This window comes from Xiphias gladius, chromosome 23, assembly GCF_016859285.1.
Source record: "Xiphias gladius isolate SHS-SW01 ecotype Sanya breed wild chromosome 23, ASM1685928v1, whole genome shotgun sequence".
Lineage (NCBI taxonomy): Eukaryota > Metazoa > Chordata > Actinopteri > Istiophoriformes > Xiphiidae > Xiphias > Xiphias gladius.
The window spans coordinates 6,074,000-6,098,468 of NC_053422.1; the positions used below are offsets into that span (position 1 = coordinate 6,074,000).

Genomic DNA, 24,469 nt, shown 5'->3' on the forward strand with positions numbered 1-24,469 from the left:
TCTGAATCGGTGTGGAGCCAAGCACAGACATGTGAAGAGAGCAGGATGAGATGAACATGTGCGCCATTTTGTCCAAAGCATAAAAGACAAGATTGCCTTCATAACCAAATAATGTTACTGTGAATACAGAGTTACACACTGAAAATGCACTACAATTCATTAAGGACTTATTTCATCCATGTAATGCGCTGATGAGGCAAACCTTGATAAACACATTTAACCCTCATTGTTTTATCTCATACTGTAGCTGTACTTATGACAAAGGAAATGATAAAAATAGAAAAAAATAGGCCATAGGCCAATATGAGGAAGATGCTCCTGTGATATTTAAGATTTCTCCTAGTTTGTTTTCCTAAGGTTATGGCTCCATCCAGTGGTCAGGTCTGAAGTCATTCATGTAGAAGAGCTGGTCAAAAAGCGTCAGTCCTACACATCATCTACTTTTAAATTGTGTTTAAATAAATAAATAAACTTGTGCTATCTGAGGTCAAAGAAGGTAACAGAGTATAGAGAAGTGAATTGGAAGAGGGAACATGACACAGAGTTTAAAAAAACACAGTATAAGATGGGACTGCTGCTGAAATAACGTGAAAAATTATTTTAAAAAACAATAGGACAACAATAGGACATAACAATTACTTTCATTAATCTATTATTTTTTCAATTAACCTATTAATCATTTAGTTTACAAAGTGACAGAAAGTTGTAAAAAATAAAATAAAATAAAATAAAAAGTGCCCATGACAAGCCCGGGTGATGTCTTAAAATGTCTGTTTTGTTTGACTATGAAATTCTAAATATCTTCAAATTTGAGACGTTCGAACTGGAGAATGTTTGACATTTTTGTTTGCTAAATGACTCAACGATCAGTAATCAAAACTGCTGGAGACGGATTTCTGTTGATCGACCAATCGAATAACGGATTCATAGTTTCAGTTCTAATCAAACATATTAACCTTCTTAAAAAAAACGTGTGTCGGTAAATGGTAGCTTTGGTATTCAGATGGTTGAGGTGCTAAAAGAGAGAAACCATACTCCAACAGTATCTTATCCTGAACACATGGCTCTCTGAATGAAGAGCAGCCGCAGCCAGCTGGTGCTCCACAAAGCAGCCCTCACTATCTCTATTCTATAAGCGTTATCTCCATAACACACATGAACATTGTGGTTAAGTGCAGCCAGCTATGTGCTGCATTCCAAGTAGCCATCACTATGTGCCTTTCATACTGTATTAGCCTAATACACAGGATTAAAACTCAGGGCCAGAAAAAAGAAGGGAAAGCTTCATTTCAGATACAAAACCTTGTTAGAGAAGCTGACTGGTGAGCATAAAATAGCCAATTTGCTTCTGTAGAGCAGCTGGGGATTTAAGTTTACCACTTCGTTAGCAATGACTGCAAAGAGATGCCCTTAAACAAGACTGTTCCAGAAAAGCTGCTCAGTGACCAGTATGCGGAGGATCTGATTTAGTAGGCAGCTGTATCGCTCACAAGCAACACAGTGATGAGAATGAGCATGCACTCTCAGCAAACCTTCCCTGGATGAGTTTGAAAAAGAAAAACAAACGCAAAACCAGGACTTATGAGGAACCAACATGGCTGCTTTGCCTTGGAGAATGGCACATGGTGTGGAGTGAGAAGCTGTATATTAACAGACAGAATGGAGATGAAGAGAGACCGGTGAATAAATGTGGAGGCCGGTTCAGGACAGTGATAACATTTATGAAGCCCCGGCAGGCTGGTGGGAGCGTACCTGCTTCTTCTGCAGTAGGGGCATGTGCGTGCCCTGCAGGGGGGAGGAAGGCAAGGGGAGAATCAGACAGATTCAGAGAGGGTGAGGCGGGCAGGAGGAGAGGCAGTGCCCATCAGAAGGGTTTGAGTACAAATGCCTTGTAGCTGCACTGCACCGCTTTTTAGTTCAATATTACATACTTCTTAAAAAATTATTTGTGTGTATTTATACATGTATTTGTGTGTGTGCATCTACAGTATAAATATCTTTATCTTCATTCATATGATGCATATACATTATGTGTCAACTCTGTCTTTGCTTTTATGTAACTGGAAATTCTGGTACGACCGCAACTTTACCATTGTCTACATGCCAAACACAGATGCAGCTGCGACTGAGAGCATTTTAGCAAACACGGGCAAACTGCAGGAGGAATGTGACTGCGTTTAAAACAAGATTATTAGGCATAGTTAGGCACAGATTTATTAGGCATAGTTCAAATGGAATAAAACTCTTTCGTTTGAAAACAAAGATGATAAACTATTTGGATATTCATAACGAGCAGATCAGTTGTTGTAATTGTGCAGCCAACAGGTTTGTACAGATGTCTTTTTATACCTGTAGCTTATGTGCAGCCATGGGATTGTATCCCACATATTTGGAGGTTTATGTTAAGTCTGTAAGTACAGATGTAGACAGATTTTGTGCACATATAATTTATCGTCTTCTTTTATGTGTCTGAGTATGGGTAGGAGTGTGTGTTTGTCTGTGTGTGTGTGTGTGTGTGTGTGTGTGTGCTTGTGTGTGTGCTTTGGCTCTGACCTGAAGCCACAGCATGGTAGGGTGAGGAGGCGGAGCAGGGCCAGCAGCACCCTGAGGGGCAGCAGGGTAAAGACATACAGGAAGGCGTCCACACACAGGAAGAAGCCAAAGATCATCAGCTGGAAAAGTCAAACAGCAACACCTCTAAGTCAAACAATGATTGTCAGTGTGAACGATATGTGGTACACAAAACCCCAGAGTTGAAACGATGATCATCAGTGGGTATAGCCTGTAGACACATTTACTCCTCAACTTGAGAGAGAACAAGTATTTCTCTGTGTCAAGCCAGGGCAAGACCTTGAAATAAAACAAGATAATGAAAAGAATGCAAGAGCATTAGATGGAGAGATAGACTACAGTTTCTTCACATCCAAATACAATTTCTACCTGAAAAAAGCAACTTTTATATTCTTCATGCATATTCTATCTCCTTTCCATCAAAGGAAAAAACAGGTGAAAGCTACTAATCACCACGTGACACTAAAAACTAAAGAGTAGACCTAAACCCAATTAGGTAGCAGACATACCTTCACAGTCTCCCATAAACGGAGAGTCATTGCCTTGTCATTTTAAAAAGTAATATTTCACAAGAAATAAATGTAATCCATCTGTCTTCTTACTCTCACTTCTAACTGGAAAAACATGAAGGCACTGAGGTGAGTAATGGTGGAAGCTGGTGGGAGGGTTTGTCTCTCATTGGTGGATTCTGTGTGACTTTTCTTGGGGCCTTGACAGATACCCATGTAGGTGGTTAGAGTCTGCTTAACATAGTCAAGTCACTGAGGTCTTTTATGTTTACACACATTCCTCCCTTGCCCCCAAGGAGAATCCAAACAGGTAGGAGCTGTGTTGGTATGGGCTTTCCTCTGACAGAGGGTCAACTCAACTCTGAAAACAATCTACCAGGACCAAAAGCCTCATTGTACCGTTTTAATGCATACATTTATTTTAACAACTTAATTCAATAACTCTTCTTAATTGGTTACACGTAAACCTGTTTTTTTAAGACAATGACACACTTAGTTGTCAGTTCATTAGGTACACCTAACTACCTGTGCTGCTGTATAAATTACAGGTCTAGAGCTGCAATAGTTAGTCTATTTATCAATTGGTTGACAGACAATTAATTAGCAACTATTTTGATATTTAAATAATCGATTTAGTCTTTTTCTAAGCAAAAATGCTAAACATTGAGTGTTTCCAGCTTCTCAAATAGGAGGATTTTCTGTGTTGTAAATAATAGTAAACAAAATGTAACATGATTTTTGATTATCAGTTGGACCAAACAAGACATTTGAAGACATCACCTTGGGCTGTTGGGAACTAAAATGAGCATTTTTTGCTATTTTCTGATGGTTTATAGACAAACCAAATAATCAATTAATAGAAAAATTAACTGGCAGATTAAGCAATAGTAAAATTATTCAATAGTCGCAGCCCTAAACAGGTGTTTCTATTATTTTGTCCAACCCATGTCTATCAATGAGGGTAGGTTAAAGAATAGAAACTGCTCTAACCATAGCACAATACAGTTCAACAGCACCACAAAACAGCCTCCAAAATGGCCGTAGAGTTGAATCAACACCTCTCTAAACCTGTTTTGATCAAAAGTTGAACATTGCAACCTTCGTGAAGGGAGGAATTATTGCAAGACTGTTTTATGTGGATGCATTGGTTTTAGTTAGGGGTATCGAAGAAAGTGACAGCTAAAAGTATATCTGCTACTGACAGGTATCACTGTGACGTGAAAAATTTCTTAGAAAGAGAACAGTTCAGATGAATCCACATCTTATGAGTCAACACTGCCACCTGTTGACTCTTGAGAAGAACAACAAAAATACACTGGCGTCAGTCAGTCATGGCAAAATAAAATGTTGTTTTTATATATTATTGTTTGACATAACTCAGTTATTAATACGCTGAGATGTAGTTGAGATTGCAACTAATGATTATTTTAAACTACAGATTAGTCTTTCCATTATTTAAAAAAAAAAAAAAAAAAAAAAAATCCCTTGGCTGATACAGTATAAGGACAAAATAAGGTCAAATACATTGTTTAAAATTTGCATTATATTCTGTTTTAATTTAAAACCCTAACCAGGGACAGGGGCTGTAAATTAGCAGCAGCTACTGTAAATGCTCTGTATATATTACATCTGACGCATGGCTCTTCTGTATTTAACAATGTTTATCTGTACAGTCCCTATTAAATAAACAGTCAATAAATAAGAGATAAATAAATTAAGAAAATAAGCAACTCTTCACTTGTAAAACTTCAACCTGCAAAATCTTTGGTATTTTTACATGTTAAAGGGCAAAGAATGAATTACTTAGAAAAATACTGTAGAGCCGATAAGTTTACTAATCAGGTCATCAGTTCAGTGCAGTGCAGAACATGCAGGGAGACTCTTAAGCTTTCAACTGACTCATTCTGAAGCAGTTATGTGCTGATTTTCGTGGTCTGTAAACACATTCTGTGTGCTGCTGGGAACGACAGCAGACAGATGGAGATAGCTGAAGAGAAAAGGGGTCAGCTGAGATCGGGACTTGTATTATACACTACCTTCTCCAGTTCCTTGGGAATACGCATGCATGTGTAAACTCTCTCTCTGCGCTCGGTGTACTTTGCCTCATTGTGTTCCAGGAAGTATCCTCTGGTGAGCTCTGCGCAAATGAAACGCGTCAAAGACGGATCTGGAACAACACGAGAGAAACAGTGTTACCATAAGGCCATTGTCTGCAACAATTACAACCACGGCTATCAACACAATGAGAGCGCCAACCTTTGGAGAGTAGCACTACAAAATGAAAGAGGAGGAAGCTTCTCTGAATGATAAAAACTGGGGGGTTTGAACGGTATTTTTAGTTCTCTGTTTGATTCAGTGCAACATTAATACATTTTGTAAAAGCTGACCATGTTAAATGAGGTTCTTTGTGAAAATTAAATTATTCAATTGTTTTCACAATAAATTTAAATTCTAGTAAATTGAATATATTTGGGTTTTGCACTGTTGGTTGGACATAATAAGCTTTTTGAAGACGTCACCTCGGATCCTGTTTTTGGAAATTTTACAAACAAAACAACTAAACAATTGACTGAGGAAATAATCAGCAGAATAATCTGTAGTGAAAATACAGTAATCATTATTCGCAGTCCTAAACGGAAAAAATATAGAGGGAAACGTGAATTTTGTTTATGGACCAGTTGCTGGCTTTGTTCAATTGGCTCAGTCTGAGTTTAGCCTTTAGGCCCTCACACTGTCATTAAATTCTTTCCGCTTGACTTCAACCTATGAGAACTACTCAAACATGTCATGCTTCATAAATTGAAGACAAAAATGAGCTCACTGTACATTAAACATCACTTGACATAACAGTGTAATGTTGACTCAACTTGCAACAGTTTTGCTGTTAAAGGTCCAAGTCACACACAGATCTGAAATACGCCGGGGTTTGATGGGGTCGAAAAATATCCCACAGATTCAAGAAAATTCAGCGCAGACAAGCATCTCAGTCAGTTAACCGTCACATAAAGCATGGGCCAATGTGGAGTAATGTATTTCCAGTTCCATTGTACATTTTCCCTCTTGTGCAAATTTGCATCTTATCTTTGCAAGAGTATTTATTATGTCTACTTTATACTGACCAATAATCATTTAGTAGTGTTTGCCTAACATGAGATGTACCCTTTCCTTGTACTTGATTAGCTAAATTCACAATGTGCAAGGGTCAAATAAATTACAGTAACAGGTGACCAAGTTAGAAATTTCATCAATATTTCCACTGCAAACCTTTTTAATCTTATTATATCACACTCTTTATTTTTGATAGTTGTTAGCACACATGGTCTTTGGAATATGGTGATAAAGTTTGACAGCTGAGATTTCCGTGTAATGTAATCTGCGACCAATGAGATTCTATGATGTTATAGGATAAACTACATGTCAAAGGCCAAAGGGTCGACTAGATATTGACAGGTGAGTTATCAATACAGTAGGAGTGCAACTAATTATTATTTTCATTTTTGAATAATCTGCCAATTAATTTTTCCTTGATTTATCGTTTTATCCATGAAATGTCATAAAATAGTGAGAAATGCCTGTTATAACATCCCAGAGCTCAAGGTGGCACATTTCTATGTCTTATTTTAACCCAACTAACAGTCCAAAACTTAACAAAATTCAGTTTATCATCTTATATGACAAAGAGAAACTTAAAATCCTCGCACTGGAGAAGCTGGAACGTTTGGCACAGGCTTGGCCTTTCTGCTTAAACAATACGTTGCAGATTCATTTTTTGCAGATTGACCAATGCAGGGTTTCTGCAGAGTTCCTCAAGTTAATTATAAGACTTTTGAAGAGTTTTTTAGTACCACACAGACTTAAATTTAATAGCTGTCTCACGGTCATACCAAAGTATGAAAAATGTCCTTATTGGTTTTCATTGTTTTTTTTTATTTATTTGTCAGTACAGTACAGATGGATTAATCAATTAAGAAATAACTAATTTATTGAAGGTCCACATATTAATTTTACATAAAATTAGAGAACTGAAACAATAGTAGCTTTATGGCCAAAGGCAGGCTGGAAAAAAAGGGCTTTTGTAAATGAAATGTAAAACCTTTTTAATACCATCAACTGCCTTTTTTGAGGAAAGTGAAATCAGTGTTTAAAAAATGTTTTCAAAAGATCTACAGACACCCTGATATAGATTAATCGACTAATTCTTTCTGCCTTACTATACAGTTTCTCCTAACACTACCTCTTACCCTCTCTATACCTGTTGGGTCAGGTTTTTTTTTTCCCCTTTATGACTCTCAAAACCTGTAACCTTGTCTAGATACTATGGAGGCACCAATTTTGGCGATATCTGGTTACTTAGTGACCGTTTCACGCTCATACAAATGTCCAGCCCACATGCGCTAAAGTCACAACAACTCTTGCAGTGGTGACACATTTGTCAGGCATGAACATGAACATGAACATGAACATAACTTTTTTTTTTTTTTTTTACATTACACTGCAAACAAAGAGCTTTATCTTCGGTCCCAAACTCTAATCAGCCAAACAAAAAGGTTCCCCTCCTGAAACAAGGCTCATGTTTCTTATAAATCATTCACCCAGAAGAACTCGTCAGACATTGGGGACATTTTACTACAGACTATAGCCGTTAAATCATAACATCACCAACAATAAAACATTAAAGATACTTCTCTTCAGTCTCACCTAAGTTGCAGAACAAACACAGTGCTGTCTGTTTCTTTAGCCTACGGTGACGTACCCGGAACGGGGATTAAAGTATGATTAAAAAAAAAAAAAAAAAAACGTCTGCAGTTGCAATACAGTTTGGCTGAAACCCCCAACGGGGCTGAAAATCTTTGATGTAATGATCGATTGTTTCGATGGGAAAAGTTGAATTTTAGGCACCCGTGCAAACTCGCCTCAGTCATTACTAGGGCAGCTAGACAGTGAGGGAGAAGAGCCAGAGCTAGTTTTAAGGACGGACTCTTTAGTGTCAGCCACTTATTCGCTTTTACCGGCAGGGTTTAGTGAGCAACAGACGGATCGTTATTAGTTAGTTGACCAACCTGGGACTGACAGTAAACAACGGGCGTTGACAGTTTTTCCGACTCTTTACGATAAACTATGACGGTTCTGTAACTTATTTAGCCCAAACATGACTGTTGTCCGTAAAGCGCCGTGTTTATGAGGTCGCTGCAGGATTGACGGTGAAGTGCGCCGTGAGAAAAACTAAAGTAAGACGTTAAAGACGCCTGTCGCTTATCAGCTGTAACGGCGGAAACGTCAGTGGCGGCGGCGGGGCCGCGACGGTTACCTGCCGAGAGCTCCCGTTGCTCCCTCCTGACAGCGCTTATGTCGTAAACTCCCAACGTTTCTGGCAGTTCCGGAGTTATACCGATTTTGCCCGACTTGTGCAAGTCCTCCCACGGTCGTTTCTGCCGTTTCTTGAGCCCAATTTCTGCCTCTTTCTCTTCTGACAGCTCGCTCCCCGACAAGTCCGCCATCTTTACTTTGGCCGCCGCGTCGCTTTGTGCGACGTCATCGCATCGTAGGTAAAAAAATAAACAACGTCATAACGATGACCGTTAGCAGGAAGATTCAACGGTTGATTAAAAATATATAAATAAAGATTCAACAGTTTATTAAAATAAATAAATACATAATTAAAGATTTAAAGGTTTATTAAAAATAAATAAATAAAGATTCAACAGTTTACTATAAATAAATAAATGATTAAATACATACATTTTAAAAGTCAGTCAAAAAATTAGCATAAAAAGTCTAAATTTTGAAATTAAAAAGTCAAAATGTTTACATAAAAGGTCACAATTATGTGATACACAGTCAAAATGATGACTTCGAAGTCAAATTATGGGATCAAAAGTCAAAAAGATGAGATAAAAGGCCTAAATTTTGATTTACCAAGTCAAAATTATAAATACGACTATGACTAATTTTTCTTGGGCTACCATATTCTACTCGGCTAAGATATATATTTTAAAGCTGTGAGCGTTAATTCTGCCTTTCGCAGCAGACGCCCTGAGAATGTTCATTTATTTTGGTACCGTTGCTCAAAAACTTCATAAAGCCAAATTTAGTTAGGTAAAACGCCTCATTTCATGGTATTTTCCATAAACAGTAGACTTACGTTTGTTATATTAATTTCTCCATGAATCCAAAAAAAAAAAAAAAAAAAAAGAAATATTTGTAGGTAATTACTTATTTGGTTTAAAATCTTTTTATGAAATGTAATTACCCTGCCCTAAAACTGTGAACTTTTCCTCTGCAAACCTTATACTTTGTCTACAATTGCAACATGGCACAAGGATGAGAGAAAAAATGTACAGTTTCACTAACTCTAGGGTAACAATGACTAAATATGTAATAATAATAGCAACATAGAAAGAGAAAATTCCACATGCATATATAGGTAGAACTGACTAACTCAAAGCCCTAACTAATTTTTGACAAGAGTTGATTGATTATTGCACAAATGGTAAATTAGAAACACATAATATACATGTGAATGTACAGTATACATGTTTATAATATACTGTACCCATATGTACATCATAGTTTTTGTGGTACATATGTTTTACTATTTTCTTTGATTAAAATTTTTTTTAAAACAGCAAAAATAGTAATAACAACAACAGAAACAACAACAATAACAATAGTAATTATAATAACAATGATAATAACTAATACAGTTGTTTGCAGAACATGTATTGAATTTGGCTTTGCAGTGAAACTGAATTGGCCATAACCTTTTAAACCTTTTTTTACAGTATTTCATCATCTTATTTAAATCTGTGTGCTTCCTTGTAGCGTGATGTCCTAGAGATAGAGAAAAGAAAAACACAAGAATCGTAGGAATCACAGAATAATCGAAGGCTTTTGCGCTGCCACGTCTTCCACCTGGTGTCGCCAAAGTTCCATCAAATCGCCCTGGATTGAAAGTCTACCCAACAACAGCGCTGGGGCCCACGTCCACTGAGTTATCTGGAGAACTTTGGGTCCATGCATATGTTCACGTTCCAGGTTTTACTACTTACTCATCTTACTTGCTGGTTGAATCAGGCCCCTACATGTCCAGGGATGAATACAGAGAAGATATATCAAATCCTGGCTAGATCTAACAGATATTTATTATGTCCAGCCTCGACATTTAATGTTCGGAATCCAAAAAATTTTAATTTTAGGCATTGTTATCTGAGATACTCCTGCACCATCAGATATCAGAATAAGATCGACACAATCCTAAAGATATATTGAGATTTTTAACATATCCGTCATGTAGTGATTTCCTACATCTCCCAGAATGCTTTTTAATAGCTTACAAGTTGCAGAGGAGGAGCGTGAACACGTGGCTTGGTTTTTTTTTTTGTTTTGTTTTTTTTAATCAAAAGCCAATGTGAGCAGATATAAATGAACCCAGCGACTGAAACAGTATTTGTTTACTCAGCACATGGCATGACTGTGGCCTTATACTGACACACACAATCTGTCTTGTGGGCGCATTGCATTCTGGTCTATCTAAGTTTCTCTGGGTGTAAAAACCTCTATCTTATTTCCGCCTCTTGTGCAATGGATGATCATTAAATGTCAGCAGAAAAGGGCACCTCTGGAAAAGAAGCCTTTATTATTTTGAGCGACTGACGCCAAAAATATGAAGTTTAGGTTGGGTTTTGCTGAATCATCAGATGCAGGGGGATATTTGGACGTAATCTCCATTAACTTTTTTTTCCACCAGATATCAGTAGGAACAAGAAAAATAGAGTACAAAACAACAATTTCATTTGGGAATGAAACTGTACCTTTCTGGAGATCCACCAACCGCATCTGCTCAAAGATCCCACAGAGAACGGGTAAATTGACCATTTTAGCAAAACTACATTTTCCAATTGACAAAAAAACACCACCACAAGTCTACTTTCTAGCTGTTCTGGAGCTTTCAGCCGTATCGCAAGATCTTCCTCGGAAGTTGTAGACACCCAGTTGTCGTGGAAATGTAGTTTTTTTCGGAACACTTCCATGTACTTTTCGCCCCTGTTGACGAGACAAAATGACAATTTTCATGACAACGGGGCGACTCCATCTGTTGAGGAAAGTGTGGCCGTGTGATATGATCAAAAGCTCTGGAACAGCTACTAAGTAGACCTTATGGCGAGATGTTTTTTGTCAACTTCTGTTTCCAGGGTTAAGAATGAGCTTTCCACTGACTTATCACAGTATTCAGAGTGAATAGTTGATAGTAACTGTTAAAAACAAACAGAAAAAGAGCCGGCCACATGCACACGTGATGCATGTAACCAAACCAAATGTAACTCCTTTGTAAGCACGGTTTATTGGCACACATAATGGTAAAGCATACATACCAGACATCAGATATGACACTGAACACCTCTGCTATATAATGTACAAATGGTGTCTAATAATACTAGGCTCAAACATATTTAGAAATGTGTTAGCTTCCTTACAAATGCACAAATAAATACCCATAAGATCCAATTGTATAAAGACATCCGTCATTGTCTTCTTGATCATTTTCAAACAAAAGTTCAACAAAAGAGATCAGGGATATAGTAACAATTCAATTAAAGATTAAAGAACAATTGTGAACACAAATACAGGGATCTCAAACCATTTCTGTAGGGTGGATGGGATTTTATCTGTGTGTTGTTCTTAAAATGTAAATTTGGTCTCTTCTTATGTCACAGAATATACAAGAAATATGATTGTGTGACTGTGTGTTTGTTTATTAAATTTGTGGCTTTGGTTCTGCACTAGCTAAAGAGGACGGGGAACATTTAGAGTTTGGTTTTGACAGAGGCAAACCAGCATCCATCCAAACCACCCTACAGAAATCTGAACCTCCTGTACAAACCAAAACAGCTGCCATATCCAAACTGGTTTCAGTGGCTGATTTACAGTGGACAAAATAGATTCCACCACTATTTACAGAGCTACAAACCTTGTAACAGTGTTCCCAAACTGATGAACCCAAAAGGAAAATCAAGACTGATGGGTTTTAAAAAGTACATATATCAAACAAAATAAAAATCCTATAAAATCATGCAGGAAAAAGCTTTAGTATCAGTTTGGGAGTAGGTCGTTAAAGGGAAAGAAGTCCAATTTTCCAGGAGGGAAAAACGAAAAGAAAAAAAAAATAAAATAAAATCAACATTAATGCATCAATGTGTCTGCAAAGTTCACATACTGATCGGCAAAATTACAATGTGATTGAAAAGGATTCTGAGAGAAGCAAAAATACCAATAGACTACGAACACAATCAAACTGGTTTGCATGAGATCACAATCTGTGACAACCGCAATAATGTGGAAAAAACAATCTTAGGACATGATTTTCCGTCATTTGAAAGGAGATCATAGTGGTAGAGAACGTTTATTTCCTCTTAATTGGAAATGGAAATAAACAGCAATAGCAGAAACAAACCAACAGACGACTGAATTCTCAATGAAATGCAACTGCCTCAAACAATGTTTCATTTGTTTCCAATGTGGTTAGATGCTCCCATCGGCTCTGTTAGCGGTTTAAAAAAAGACCTTGCCTTCTTCACATTGAGCTTACTTTTTTTTTTTGTTTGTTTTTTAGACATTTTGTTTGTTGTTTTTATTCATCTTCTTTTCTTCCCACTGTCTATTGCCAGTGTGATGACTTGCGACCTGCAGGTCAACCAATCACGGCTGTGGTATTCCACTAGACGAGAGGTGTGTAACTGAGGGTCCGAGGAGGAGAATTTGATCTGGAATTTTCCATTGCGTTCTTGAAAAAAAAAAAAAAAAAAGTCCACGCCTTTCTATTTTTACATTACAGTTGCATACGACTTGTATGCATTTCCTGTCTGTGGATACTGCTCTGCAATGCTGCCAGTTCTCAGTGTTCTCCAAGATGTTACAGTGATTCATAGAAGAAGAAAATATCCAGGACGGACGTATTTTGGCTGGACATGCCAGCGATGAGTTTGCAGACGGGGGGTTCTGATTCAGTACAATGTTATCAGGCGTAGAAGCACGGCCCTCAGGGAAGGGGAGAGGATAAAGTCCAGTCCACACGGATTCAAGAATCTGTTGCTTTCTTCTTCTTCTTTTGTTTTTACTGTGAGGGCTGGGGCGCTGTGCTCTCCGGCTTGCTGTCCTGGGCGGTGGGGGGTTTGCTGCTCCAGGGGGTGTTGTTTCCCAGAGCCGGGGAGCTGTTGAAGTCGTCCTCGTCGTCCAGGCCGTTGGTGGCATCGTACTGCGTGTTCTCCAGACGAGTGATCAGGCGCTCGTCCTCATCCCCGAACTCGCCGCCCATCAGGGTCGGCTCGCCCACCACCATCACGTCCTGGAGGGAGGCAGAGACACGGTGAAAGAAATTTACAAACTGAAAAATAAATAAATAAATAAATAAAAAATACAAGTGTTCTTGTTTGTGGGTACACACGTTTTAAAAGGTCACAACATGTTCAAGCTGTGTCTTTTTTTGTTACACTCACAGTCGTGCTACTGAAAAGCTCACATTTCTGTTCACATACAACATTCTTATGCTACTTGAATGTTGCCTTTAACATACATTAAAGTCACTGCCGTGTATCAGCTTTTCAGGGACAGAAGCAGCATTGCTTTTAGCTAGACCACCTTCAATTTGTAGTTTATCCAGTGGGATTTTGAAGGGGTTTCTCACACTTTAAAGTGTCTTCTTTGTAAGAGTATGCACAAGTAAAATCATTAATATCAGTATAGAAACCTCACTCAGTTCCATTCGCTGACCAAGGCTGTGGGATCCAGTCTAAAGCTCCAGGAACAGATAAGTAGATGGACCTTGCTTTTAGAATATTTACCAGACACTCAAAAGCAAAAATTTCCATGGTCAACCATTTTTGCTTAAATATTAGTACATATTAGCATTTAGCCCTAAAATCAAGTTTTTATGAATATATATAAAATATTTTAAAGTATCTATTTTTGTCCCAGTAATAACCAAGCCACATTTACAGTTTACATATTCATATAAAGATACATATACACTGCACGTAATAAAGAAATAAAATACTTAGTCACTAGTAAGTAAAGTGATTCTTGAAAACCGGCTTTTATGCATATTTCCCCCTATTTTTCTTCCTATCTGTCTGCTTCAGTCTTTACTAAACCCACTTTTCGTTTGTCAACCAGTTTTTTATTTTTTAAAACAGTTCGTTTTAAAAGTGGTGTGTGTGTATATATATATATATATATATATATATATATATATATATATATATATATATATATATATATATATGTATAAATCTATTTTAACACAGGCAACTGTGACATGTTTTTAGTTTTGTGCTGGACCGTCCATACTTAGCCCAGGGATGATACAAAATTTAAATGCTCAAAAGAGTGAGAAATCACCAGAGAAGAATTTAATCCATACTGAATCTGTTTCATCTAATTCTCAGACCAAAGTACCGTCAGCGTATCAAATTAACACAATCCACCCAGAAAGATTTAATAACATTTGCATTACCTCAAATAAATGAATATACATTGTGTCTAATTTTCATCCTTGGAAGAAAAATGAGAATTTATTCTGCCAGTTTTTAAAATGGAGGCTAAAACACTACAAGGTCATAACCACATTTACAAATTCTTGACCTTTGACTTGATGCCTTTACAGATGCAGATCTATTTGTGTGTGTGTTTACCATATTTTGTTTCCCAGCTGCATGAGGAGTGCCCAAAACCCCCATGATGGCGGGTGTGTATTTTCCTGCATCAACACAGACTCCCTGCTTGTGATGAAATGACAGTAGCAGTGTGTGTGTGTATGCTTCAGCGTCTTTGTGTGTGTGTTTAGGACAGATGTTGGTGTATCCAGTGAACCCATCTGTATCGTCGACCCCTCTCGAAACACTCTGTGTAAATGAAACCTTCCCGTACACAGAGCGGATTCCCCGACGCTCTGTACCCACCCCAATCAATACTCATCATGTAAGACATATTTCACGGAGATGGTCCTCTCACAGCGGGTCAGGGAAGCGAAGGACAGAGATTTATCCATTATCCACCGCTATCTGTGACTCTTGTGACGAGAAGGAATCCTGATAATTCTCTAGAGGGGGATGCACCCGTATGAGCTTGTGTAATTTCAAGTTAGCAAGACAAATTCATGCACGAAGTGATTCTGCTGACAAATAATCACTGGAGTGTAATTTGTGAATTCACACATCGATCACTGAGATCTGAATCATAGCTGTATTTCTTTGTGTGTACTGAGTCTTTGAATCTCATCTTCCTTTGACTGAGTAAGCAACTCCCTGCTGGCGAGCCCCAGCGCCACCCACCGTAACCTGGGAAGAGGCTGTACAGTTAAATGGAGCGCACGCTTCACTGGTCATGTGTGTCAACGCTGCCCGACTTGGGAGATCTTGCTCGCCTCAGCCATCTCCTCTGCAACATGCGCGCACGCACACACACACACGCACACACACACAAAAAGCGTAGACAAACATGCACATGCATTGGCACACAAACCCAGATAAGCTTACTGTACAATCAAACCTTAGCACACAATCAGACACCTGAACACAAACACAGACAAAAGCACTTGAATGCATACTCAGATTAACGCTATGTATTGTGTACAACAAAAACACACACACACAGACCCAAGCCAAAACACTCATTCAGAAGCACACATGCAAACCCAGATTTGTACACAAAAATCCCACAGAACAAACGCACATGATCACATCCTGCAAGCACTGATGTAAACATACAAACAAAACTTACCCCCCCCCACCCACCAAAAACTCAAAACACACACTTTGATGAAGAGCACCAGTGGGGAGAGGCAGTTTATTTATTCAAGCCATCCCCAAAACCCCCTAGCGACCACTTCTACACCCCACTATGCCTTAATCAGGCTAATTAATTTAGGTGAGCTTTTCAACTAAATGACAATATCCACACTGATTTGTCAATTTGCATAGCTAATTAAGTCATTAGCTAAAAACGTGCTGATTGCCAACAAGTCTTGCATTCACCATCTGTTCCTGTGAGGAGGCCTGTCAACCTACCTCTGGCCAATTTTGAGTCCGAAAAAAAAAAAAAAAAAAAATCCGTCCCACAATCACAGCTGGTGGCTAGTCTGAGACTGGGGAGTGCTAATTGCGATCTAATTAATACTGTCTACTTGTCTACTCATCTCGTTAAGCGTTAGCCTTCGCGCTAGCTAAGCGGCGAGGATTTGAATGGGCCAACGCAGCGATGAATGCCTCCTTGTTCCCTTTATTCAATGAGAAGTGTCATTAGCATATTTTTACAGAGATTAGCAGTGTGGTGTAGCTTGGAGGACATATTTACTCCTCGGGCGTCAAAGGCAACAAGTGGGAATTTAAAGACAACGTGGCGGGATTGTGCTGACGACAAAGGGGACGATGCAACGCTTTCCGACTTCCCCAACCTATGTGGCTCTCAGCTCCAAGCACATTTGTCCCTACTGAAGACTTAAATTATTATTAGAAATAATAACAAGAAGAAGTTAAAATATTCTACAAATAACTGGACACTGGATCTTAGCAAATATTACTCAAACAGAGTAAATAGTGCATTTGCTGAGGACAGTTTTCAGTGTGACTACGTACAGCAGAGGGACGGTGTATGTGGGGTTGAGTCAAAATAAACTACAGTGTGTGTGTGTTCGTGGTAATGCAGGAACATGTCACCCAGTGCAACGGTGTGGCTCACTGATTAGTTTTTTTGGGCAACAATGGAGCTTTGAGGCACAGAGAAATAAGATATATCAGGCTTTGGATACACAGACAATACTCGTTAGTGGAATCGATTCATTGTAACGTTTAGTCTTTTTATGGTATTTGTTGACAATAACAAACATACAGAATATCATCAGCTTAATCCTCGAAGGCTGATATTCAATACATAAAAACTTCAACAAGTCCAAGCAACCATCACCACAGAAATAAAATCACTAAAAACAAAAAAACCATCGCCAAGATCCAAAATTTACAGGCAAGTATAATAAAACACAAATAAGACGTATGTCATTGGTTACCAGTAGTAAATTAAGAGACTCTGATTTATGTAAGAACTTTACACCAATTTCATGAGCTCTCTATGGTAGACCACATGAAAACAGGCGTTTTGAGGTGGTGTTTGAATCCATCCTTCAACGTGGAACGATGTAAATATAATCCTCAAATTTTATTTGTTGTAAGGTCTACTGTTCCATGGTGAAAGGTAACTGAGTACATTTACCTTTAAGTACTGTATTTAAGTACAATTTTAAAGTAATTGTACTTATGTGTTTACATTTTCTGCTACTTTATACTTCTACTCAATTCAGAGGCTAATCTTGTAATTTTTAATCAACTATATTTATTTGATAACTATGGTAACTCTGCATTTTCCGATTAGTAATACAAAAATATAATAACAAATAAATTATGATATACTGTGGAGTCCAAAAGTCTTAGACCACTTTCCCATTTGGTCCCAGACCTTCGGACCCCCCCTGTATTATTATAGGTTAGGGTAAGATTTTATTTTCACCTTTACCAGCTACAACATTAAAGGGATGTACACATTAATGTATCAATACTTTTATTTCAGTAATATAACATACATTATTTCTAAATGAACCATTATGCATTATGAGTACTTTTACTCTAGTACTTTAAATGCGTTTTGATGCGAATACTTTTGTATTTTTACTTAAGTAGAATTTTGAATGCAAGATTTTTACTTGTAATGGAGTACTTTTACATTGTGGTATTGCTACTTTACTTTGGTACACAATCTGAGTACCTCTTCCGCCACTGCTACTGTCTGTACACAGTGGATGGACAGTTAATTAAGGGTTTAGTCCACAATATGTCTTGTACTTGCTTCCTACAAATATGCTGACTTACAGCATTGAAATGAGAAATAATTGCTGCTATGGGCCCGCTAGGTAAAAAAAAACAAAAAACAAGACATGTTCAACACTTAAATCGGACCACTAGAGGTCAGTGTTGCTCATTCTATGAATGCCCCCACCCCCAACCTTCTTCCTTCCCCCATACCTCCTCTCCTCCAGCCGCTGGTAACCCCCACTCCCCCCTTCCCTTGCGAGGGTCCACTCCTTATTGTCATTGGGCTCACGTAGGCTTGTGCTCAGCCACAAACGAACAACTTCTCAGACAAAGACAGCAGGCGTGCAACATATGTAACCAGCATGTTACCAGCCACGCTGCCAGTCTTTAAGAGGCATGTGAATGCAAGGCATGAGTGGTACGACTGGTGTGTGTGTGTGTCTGTCTGTGTGTGTGTGTGGGTGGGAAGATGGTGGTGGGGAGGAGGGGGCAGTGATGGAGTGGAGTGTGTGCATGTGAAGGAGGGCTGGGGGTGGTGGGTGTATACAGATATCGGTGATAATGAGAGCTGGAACAGAGCCAAACTGCCTTCTGGAGAGAAAACAATTGCGCGCGCTGTGTGTACGTATGTATGTTTGTGATCTACATTATGTATGTGTGAGACGGAGAGAAGGAGGTAAAAGAAGAGAGAGAAGGCAACAAATCTCCAAAGATGACGAGACAGCTAACCATGGGACAGAATATAGAGGGACAGTACAGTATGTGTGAGTGTGTTTTTGTGTGTGTGGTTGAAGAAAGAGTGTTACTTATTCAGAGAGACTGCCAAAAATGCTGGGAAAATTATGTTTTCTAGCCATAAGAGCCAAGCAGATGAACGACCCCTACCTGGTTGGAGACTGGAGAAACAAGTCCATCCAGTAATGAAATTACACATCCAAATGCTACTTCTGTATTACAAATTTGCAACAAGACATATGTTCAGAAAGAAACAAAGTCCCGCCCAGATTACATTTTCAATCAACATACTGTGGAGAAAATGTTGTCAATCGACTTCTTTGCCAGGTCGCAAAAGATGTACACTAACAGTGTATTTTCTTTGTTTTTCCGCTCTAACAATATTATACCCGCTTGTAGCAACTAAAGCAAGACAAAACCTTAACTAACAAGTATTTGGCTAAGGTTAAATACTGGAAAAGTCAAAACACGCTAGTTAGATGTTTTGTTTTTTTTGTTGTTTTTTTTTTTTTTTACTTTTTAAAACCATCATAAAATACAACTTTAAATATTAAGACTGGTGATACTCCACACACACACACACACACACACACACACACACACACACACACACACACACACACACACACACACACACACACACACACACACACACACACACACACACACACACACACACACACACACACACACACAAACGACATGCTTACTTATTATCATTTAACCAAAATCAAAATCTTTCCTTAATCTTAAAGTCCTTTTATCAGACTAGCCCAGACCTAACAACACGCGGGACTCAGGTCTCCAGTGTTGTGGTTACCCTTCCTTATGTTTGTTGTACAAAATGTAATAGGGAAGACAAATTAGCTTTATATACATGTAATTTCTGGGAGGCAGGGTTGCTATACTACACAAACTGGGTATAGAAAATATCCAATTTAGCAGAATTAGTCCTGTGTGCAAGACGAACAATCATTCAACGTCGCCAAGTCCCAGTTATGTTTGGTATCAGCACACTTATAACTGTACTGGAATGACGTGTTCAAAACACCAGAGTGCTGCACTGGCAGGGGTGCAGAATAGTAAATTGGATGCAGTAGTGTAAATGTAATACAGTATGTGTATAATGAGCAGTGCATGGAATAAAACTAGACTCTCTGCAGACACTGAATCCTCGAGGGGAGTGCCAGGCATGTGTTGTAATACTCAGCTGTTTAACCTCTAACTGTGTCAAGAGGCCTGTTATGGAGACATGTAGCAAAATCAAGATATTCATACCCTGAAACGCTATACGCCGAGTTATGAAACCAGATTTTTTTAAAAATGCATCCTTATGTAGATTACTTTTTCTGAACAATAGGAAAATAACTAGACAGAATACAGCTGATCAATATTAGCTTGTTATTATTATTGGTTTGTTAAATCATAGATATTGGCTATTAACAGTTTGCTGGTGATGTAAGGCAGTTAAATTATTCACTTAAGTCATTTGTGGAAGATTTCCTCGCTAATACTAAAAGGGTACAGGACATGATTAGCTGCTGATTGTATATGAACTACATACAGTATGAAGCTTAGTCATTCAAGTTTTTACTTGATTTTTGTATATTTCCATTGAGATGCTCTTTCACAGCAGCACCCTGCTTTCCATTCATACAGTTCTCGATGTGCAGAGCTGCAAAGCACAAGCTACCAGTGCTCTGGGCAGCTGCGAGTTCAGTGCCTTGCTCAAGGGCATTTAGAGTTTGGTGGCTGAGTGAGGGCAGAGTGTCACTTCCCCCACCCACATTTTCCCATTTGGACCTGAGATTCAAACCTTTTTTTTTTTAAACCCCTAGGCTACTGCCACTTGGTTGAGCAACAGGGTCAGCTGGGTCTTTCTCAACATACATATTCTGAGAAAAACTGGTAGAAAATTAAGAGGTAGCTACATATCACCAGTTAGTGATTTGACACTACCAGCAGCAAAGCAGCAAAATATACACTTTTATTCACCTTCTTCACTTGTTATTTATAAATTTAGCTTTTCTTGTACCTATTTTCTGTTTTGCTGATTTTTAGTGTCGTTCGTGTCACTCTTTATGATATTTGATGTGTTCTCTCTTTGTCTTTTGGGTCGAGATGTTTTCATACAAGTCCCTTGGGGTTTCTTTGTCTCACTGCACAGGTTTCAATTTCTTTTCTACTTTCCTCGTCTGGTGTTTTTCTCTCATTCATGCAAATAAACTAAACCTAATAGCTGCAATACCATTAGGAATTTCTTGTGCCTTTGTGTAACCCTGCAAACATGCATGTGGAGATATAGAAAAAAGTAAAAGAGTAGGCAAACCAAGCGGAGCTGATGCTTACAGGTACCTGACTGGAGAGGCTGAAGTTGGTGGCGGGGCTGCGTTTCTTGCTGGCAGTGGTGCCCACGCTGCTGTTGGCGCTGCTGGCTGAGTTCTTCCGTTTCCTCCTCTTCGTGGTCGTCTGTCGGGCGGGCTCAGCTTTGGCGCGACCAGCAAAGAGAAACAGAGGCCATGCCAAGAACATAATGCATACAGACGGAGACAAAGTGTAGGGCCATGTGCAGTGTGGAGTGTGTGTGTGTGTGTGTGTATGTTTGAGGTCATATAGTAGAGGCTCGGACAGGCAACATCGTATGTAGAGAGGCGTAGGCGTGCAGACAAACTTACATGAAATGCCCATACGAGAGAGCACACACACATGAACACAAAAAGACACGTAACACAAACAAGAGCAACTCGTCTACAAGGATCAATGCTTTGTTTTCTTCAGAGGTGAAACCGCATGAGCGTTAACATCTCCCAAGACATGCACTAGTAAGAAAGAACCCGTTTCATTTGCATAAATGCTCAACAATGGACCCTGATGCTCAATGTAATGTAAATTTGTTAATGATTTCAGCGCTGCGCCAATTGCCATGTTCCTTAATAGCATGAGCCAGATTAAAACTGCTCTGTTGAGACAGAAAGCACATCATGTTTGTATTACTGAATATGCTTTTATAGTGCGTCCATTCTTGCACATTTGTTGCATTTCTATGAATGTGACTTGCTGAGCATGACCATGTTATTCTTTTAATCAATTTGTCTTAGCCGGTGCTGGAGAAATTTGTCTGTACATGCATTAAACTGGCGTACGTAACCTGTATTTGTTAATTATTACAGGTACTAGTACTATTTTTCAACATGCAGTTGAGCATCCATGATAAACCTGCACACAAAAATGTATTTCATGGCATTCCAATTAGCACTACAATGCCGCTGTCGTATAAGACTACAGACAATTAACAACGTAAGAGAGAAGATACCTTTTTTGTGATTTGTGGGAAATATTTCCGTTTTGAAGTTCTGTGGGTGTCCAGCTGAAACCGGAGCCAAAATCAGTTTAATTTTATTCAGGTTGTTGAATAATTTCGTAAAACAATTTAAGACAGAACAAGACCAGAGATGACAACAGAGAGAGGGGAGAGAAATAATTGAACATTCAGTGCCATGCAGATGCTATTTAACACCACTGGGAAACTTGTGCTTTGATGAAAGATGTTTTTCCAATTATGAACTATACATAATTCCTAAAGGTGCAATTAAACCACAAGTGAAATCATTATTATTAAAAAGATATAAAGTGATGACACAGGTTAATAGAGATCTTGGCGTTTCTAGTATTTATAAAGGAATTTATGTTGTGCATAATTTATGAATACATGATTTTGCAAATTCTGCCAATATTATAAAACATTATTCCTTTTAATCTCAAGAGAGACAAGAAAACACTGCTGTGATCTTCAAACAGATGTCTGAAAATGAAATACATTTTTCGAGGTTCTTACCAGTGACACCAAGGGAGATGCTTTCATATTCAGTTAGAACAACCAGCGAGTCACGATACAAACAAAACTGAAACTATACATAAGAGCCAAAACGATAAGGGGATTTTTTTTATCGGCATCTTTCCTCTTTTGATTCCTGACTTTGACAGACATGTGTGCAAAAAAAGCGGGGCTATTGTCAAAGACAATCATTTCTGTTATCCAACTGGTTTCCTCCGATGCTGAACTGGTGACGCACTAAAATCACTTCCATTTCCACCAAAAGGACTTATCAGAGCATAAATGCGCCTGTGGCTTCCTTCCTGGCCGAATCCCAACCAGTTTCTGAGCTGGAGAAGAATTGCAGGAAAAGGGGAATAACACGCTACCAATGAGGAAAACCGCAATTCCAGCTAAACTGCAAAGATCAGGCAAACTGCATGTCAAAATATAGACAGATGAAATAAAATGACCCTGAAAAACACTCCTCTTAAACCGTAGAACAAAATGAGCTTAATATAAAACAAAAATACCATAAAGCAACTGAGTATAACTTTACAACAAATACCACAATAAAGCTGCATGTTTTATCAGACTATATCATCCTTAAAGCTGTATATGATACAAAACTGCATTGCCCATAAAGGATTTCATATTAAGCTGTGTTCTCTTTCCATGTGCAAAATTTACTATCAATACAAGAGTCTTCTTTTTTTTCCCTCAGACTTTATATTCATAAAATGCTTTCCATGTTTTTTTTTTTTCTCAGTTTTTTCTTTTCTTTGAAGAACGTCGTTGACGCTGGGGAGCCGCTGGCCAGGGAGCTGGATCTACTAGTTTGATTACACCCGGTACTGTTAATTAAAGTTACACAGGTCTGAGTCAAAGGCTTTTTGACTGGTGTTGGTTTTTAGAGACATCTCGTCACGCCTCGCTAAGCATCGCGGTAATTTGCAGCCACTCCGATGTGTCCAAAAAAACTCAGCTTACTCTCTCTCTCCAGTTTAAGACCACACAGCCAATTTAAGCCTGGTACTTTTCAGAAGCCGCACTTAAAACATCAATCATAGAAAGCTGAGAGTCCCGCTAAGATTGGCAAGGTTGAGATTCGTGAGGCAACCCTGAATTCTTATTAATTTCACAGTCCTGACAGGCAAAACATATTTAAGGAATTAAGACATATGATGGCAAATTTGGAAACATAAATGATGCAATAAAAACATAGTCTGAGAAAACGGTTCCTAATGCTACACAGTGAGTGATGCCACAGAAGTAAAAGCTGTTTCTTAAAGGAAAGGAAGCAAATCTTAGTAGGGAACACGATTAACACTTTATGGATCCGCAACGTTTCAGAAAATGTATGTGAGTATTTCTGTTGTCACTTATTCAAACAGTATTCAATGCTATTTGGACATCAACGCTTTTTTAAAATGTATTTTTTATTGTCTCTGGACTGTTCAGAGAACCAGGTTGGAAACCAGAAAAGCTCTTTTCACAATCATCCATGATCCATATTAGTATTCCAGACTAGTTTTAGGTTTTACTGAAAAGTGTTACCCAGATCTGGTTCTTTGAACAGGCCCTTTTCTTAGACAGTAAAGATGTGAGTTTCAGCAGTAGGTAGTGGGTAGTTACCTGGTGGGGCTACCATTCTCTGCCATTTTTGAAATAGGCATGTCTTGAGACAGTCCCGGGGGCTGAGGTTGTAGGTCTTGTGCCTTGACATGAGCTCCTGCATGGGCTCCAGAATGACACACAACTGCAGACACAACAGGAGAAACCACACATTCAGTTAAAGCCAATTTATTTAATATTTGATGAGAGAACAGAAACAACAGCCATAAAAACACTGAGTTTGTTCCTTAAGAAATCACCATAGACTGACTGAGTCAATCTAGTTTTTATACATATTATTAATAAAGTACATTTAAAAAAAGGTTTATTGTCAAGTGCTTTGGAAAGAAGGACAAGAAGACAGATAGAGA

At 38.5% G+C, this 24,469-nt stretch overlaps 2 protein-coding genes across 8 annotated transcripts in view; both read right to left on the reverse strand.

The window, feature by feature from the left end:
- tapt1a (transmembrane anterior posterior transformation 1a) overlaps positions 1–8,603 on the reverse strand; it is a 32,816-nt gene extending 24,213 nt beyond the window's left edge. The window contains exons 1-3 of the mRNA XM_040119780.1: positions 8,389–8,603; positions 5,117–5,247; positions 2,554–2,672 (exon numbers count right to left, since the gene is read on the reverse strand). Of these exons, the coding sequence (XP_039975714.1) occupies positions 2,554–2,672; positions 5,117–5,247; positions 8,389–8,578 (440 nt within the window). The 5' untranslated portion in view covers positions 8,579–8,603. The remainder of the gene's footprint in view (positions 1–2,553; positions 2,673–5,116; positions 5,248–8,388) is intronic.
- Positions 8,604–11,417: 2,814 nt separating this feature from the next.
- The window catches only part of ldb2a (LIM domain binding 2a), a 92,436-nt gene continuing 79,384 nt past the window's right edge, over positions 11,418–24,469 (reverse strand). Inside the window, exons 6-9 of one of the 7 annotated variants that reach the window (XM_040119984.1) lie at positions 24,120–24,243; positions 21,984–22,037; positions 21,026–21,156; positions 11,418–13,422 (exon numbers count right to left, since the gene is read on the reverse strand). In XM_040119984.1, the coding sequence (XP_039975918.1) occupies positions 13,192–13,422; positions 21,026–21,156; positions 21,984–22,037; positions 24,120–24,243 (540 nt within the window). In that variant the 3' untranslated portion in view covers positions 11,418–13,191. Of the gene's footprint in view, positions 13,423–21,019; positions 21,169–21,983; positions 22,038–24,119; positions 24,244–24,469 lie in introns of all 7 variants that reach the window. The other 6 variants (XM_040119983.1, XM_040119982.1, XM_040119981.1 and 3 more) reach the window with 6 other exon arrangements.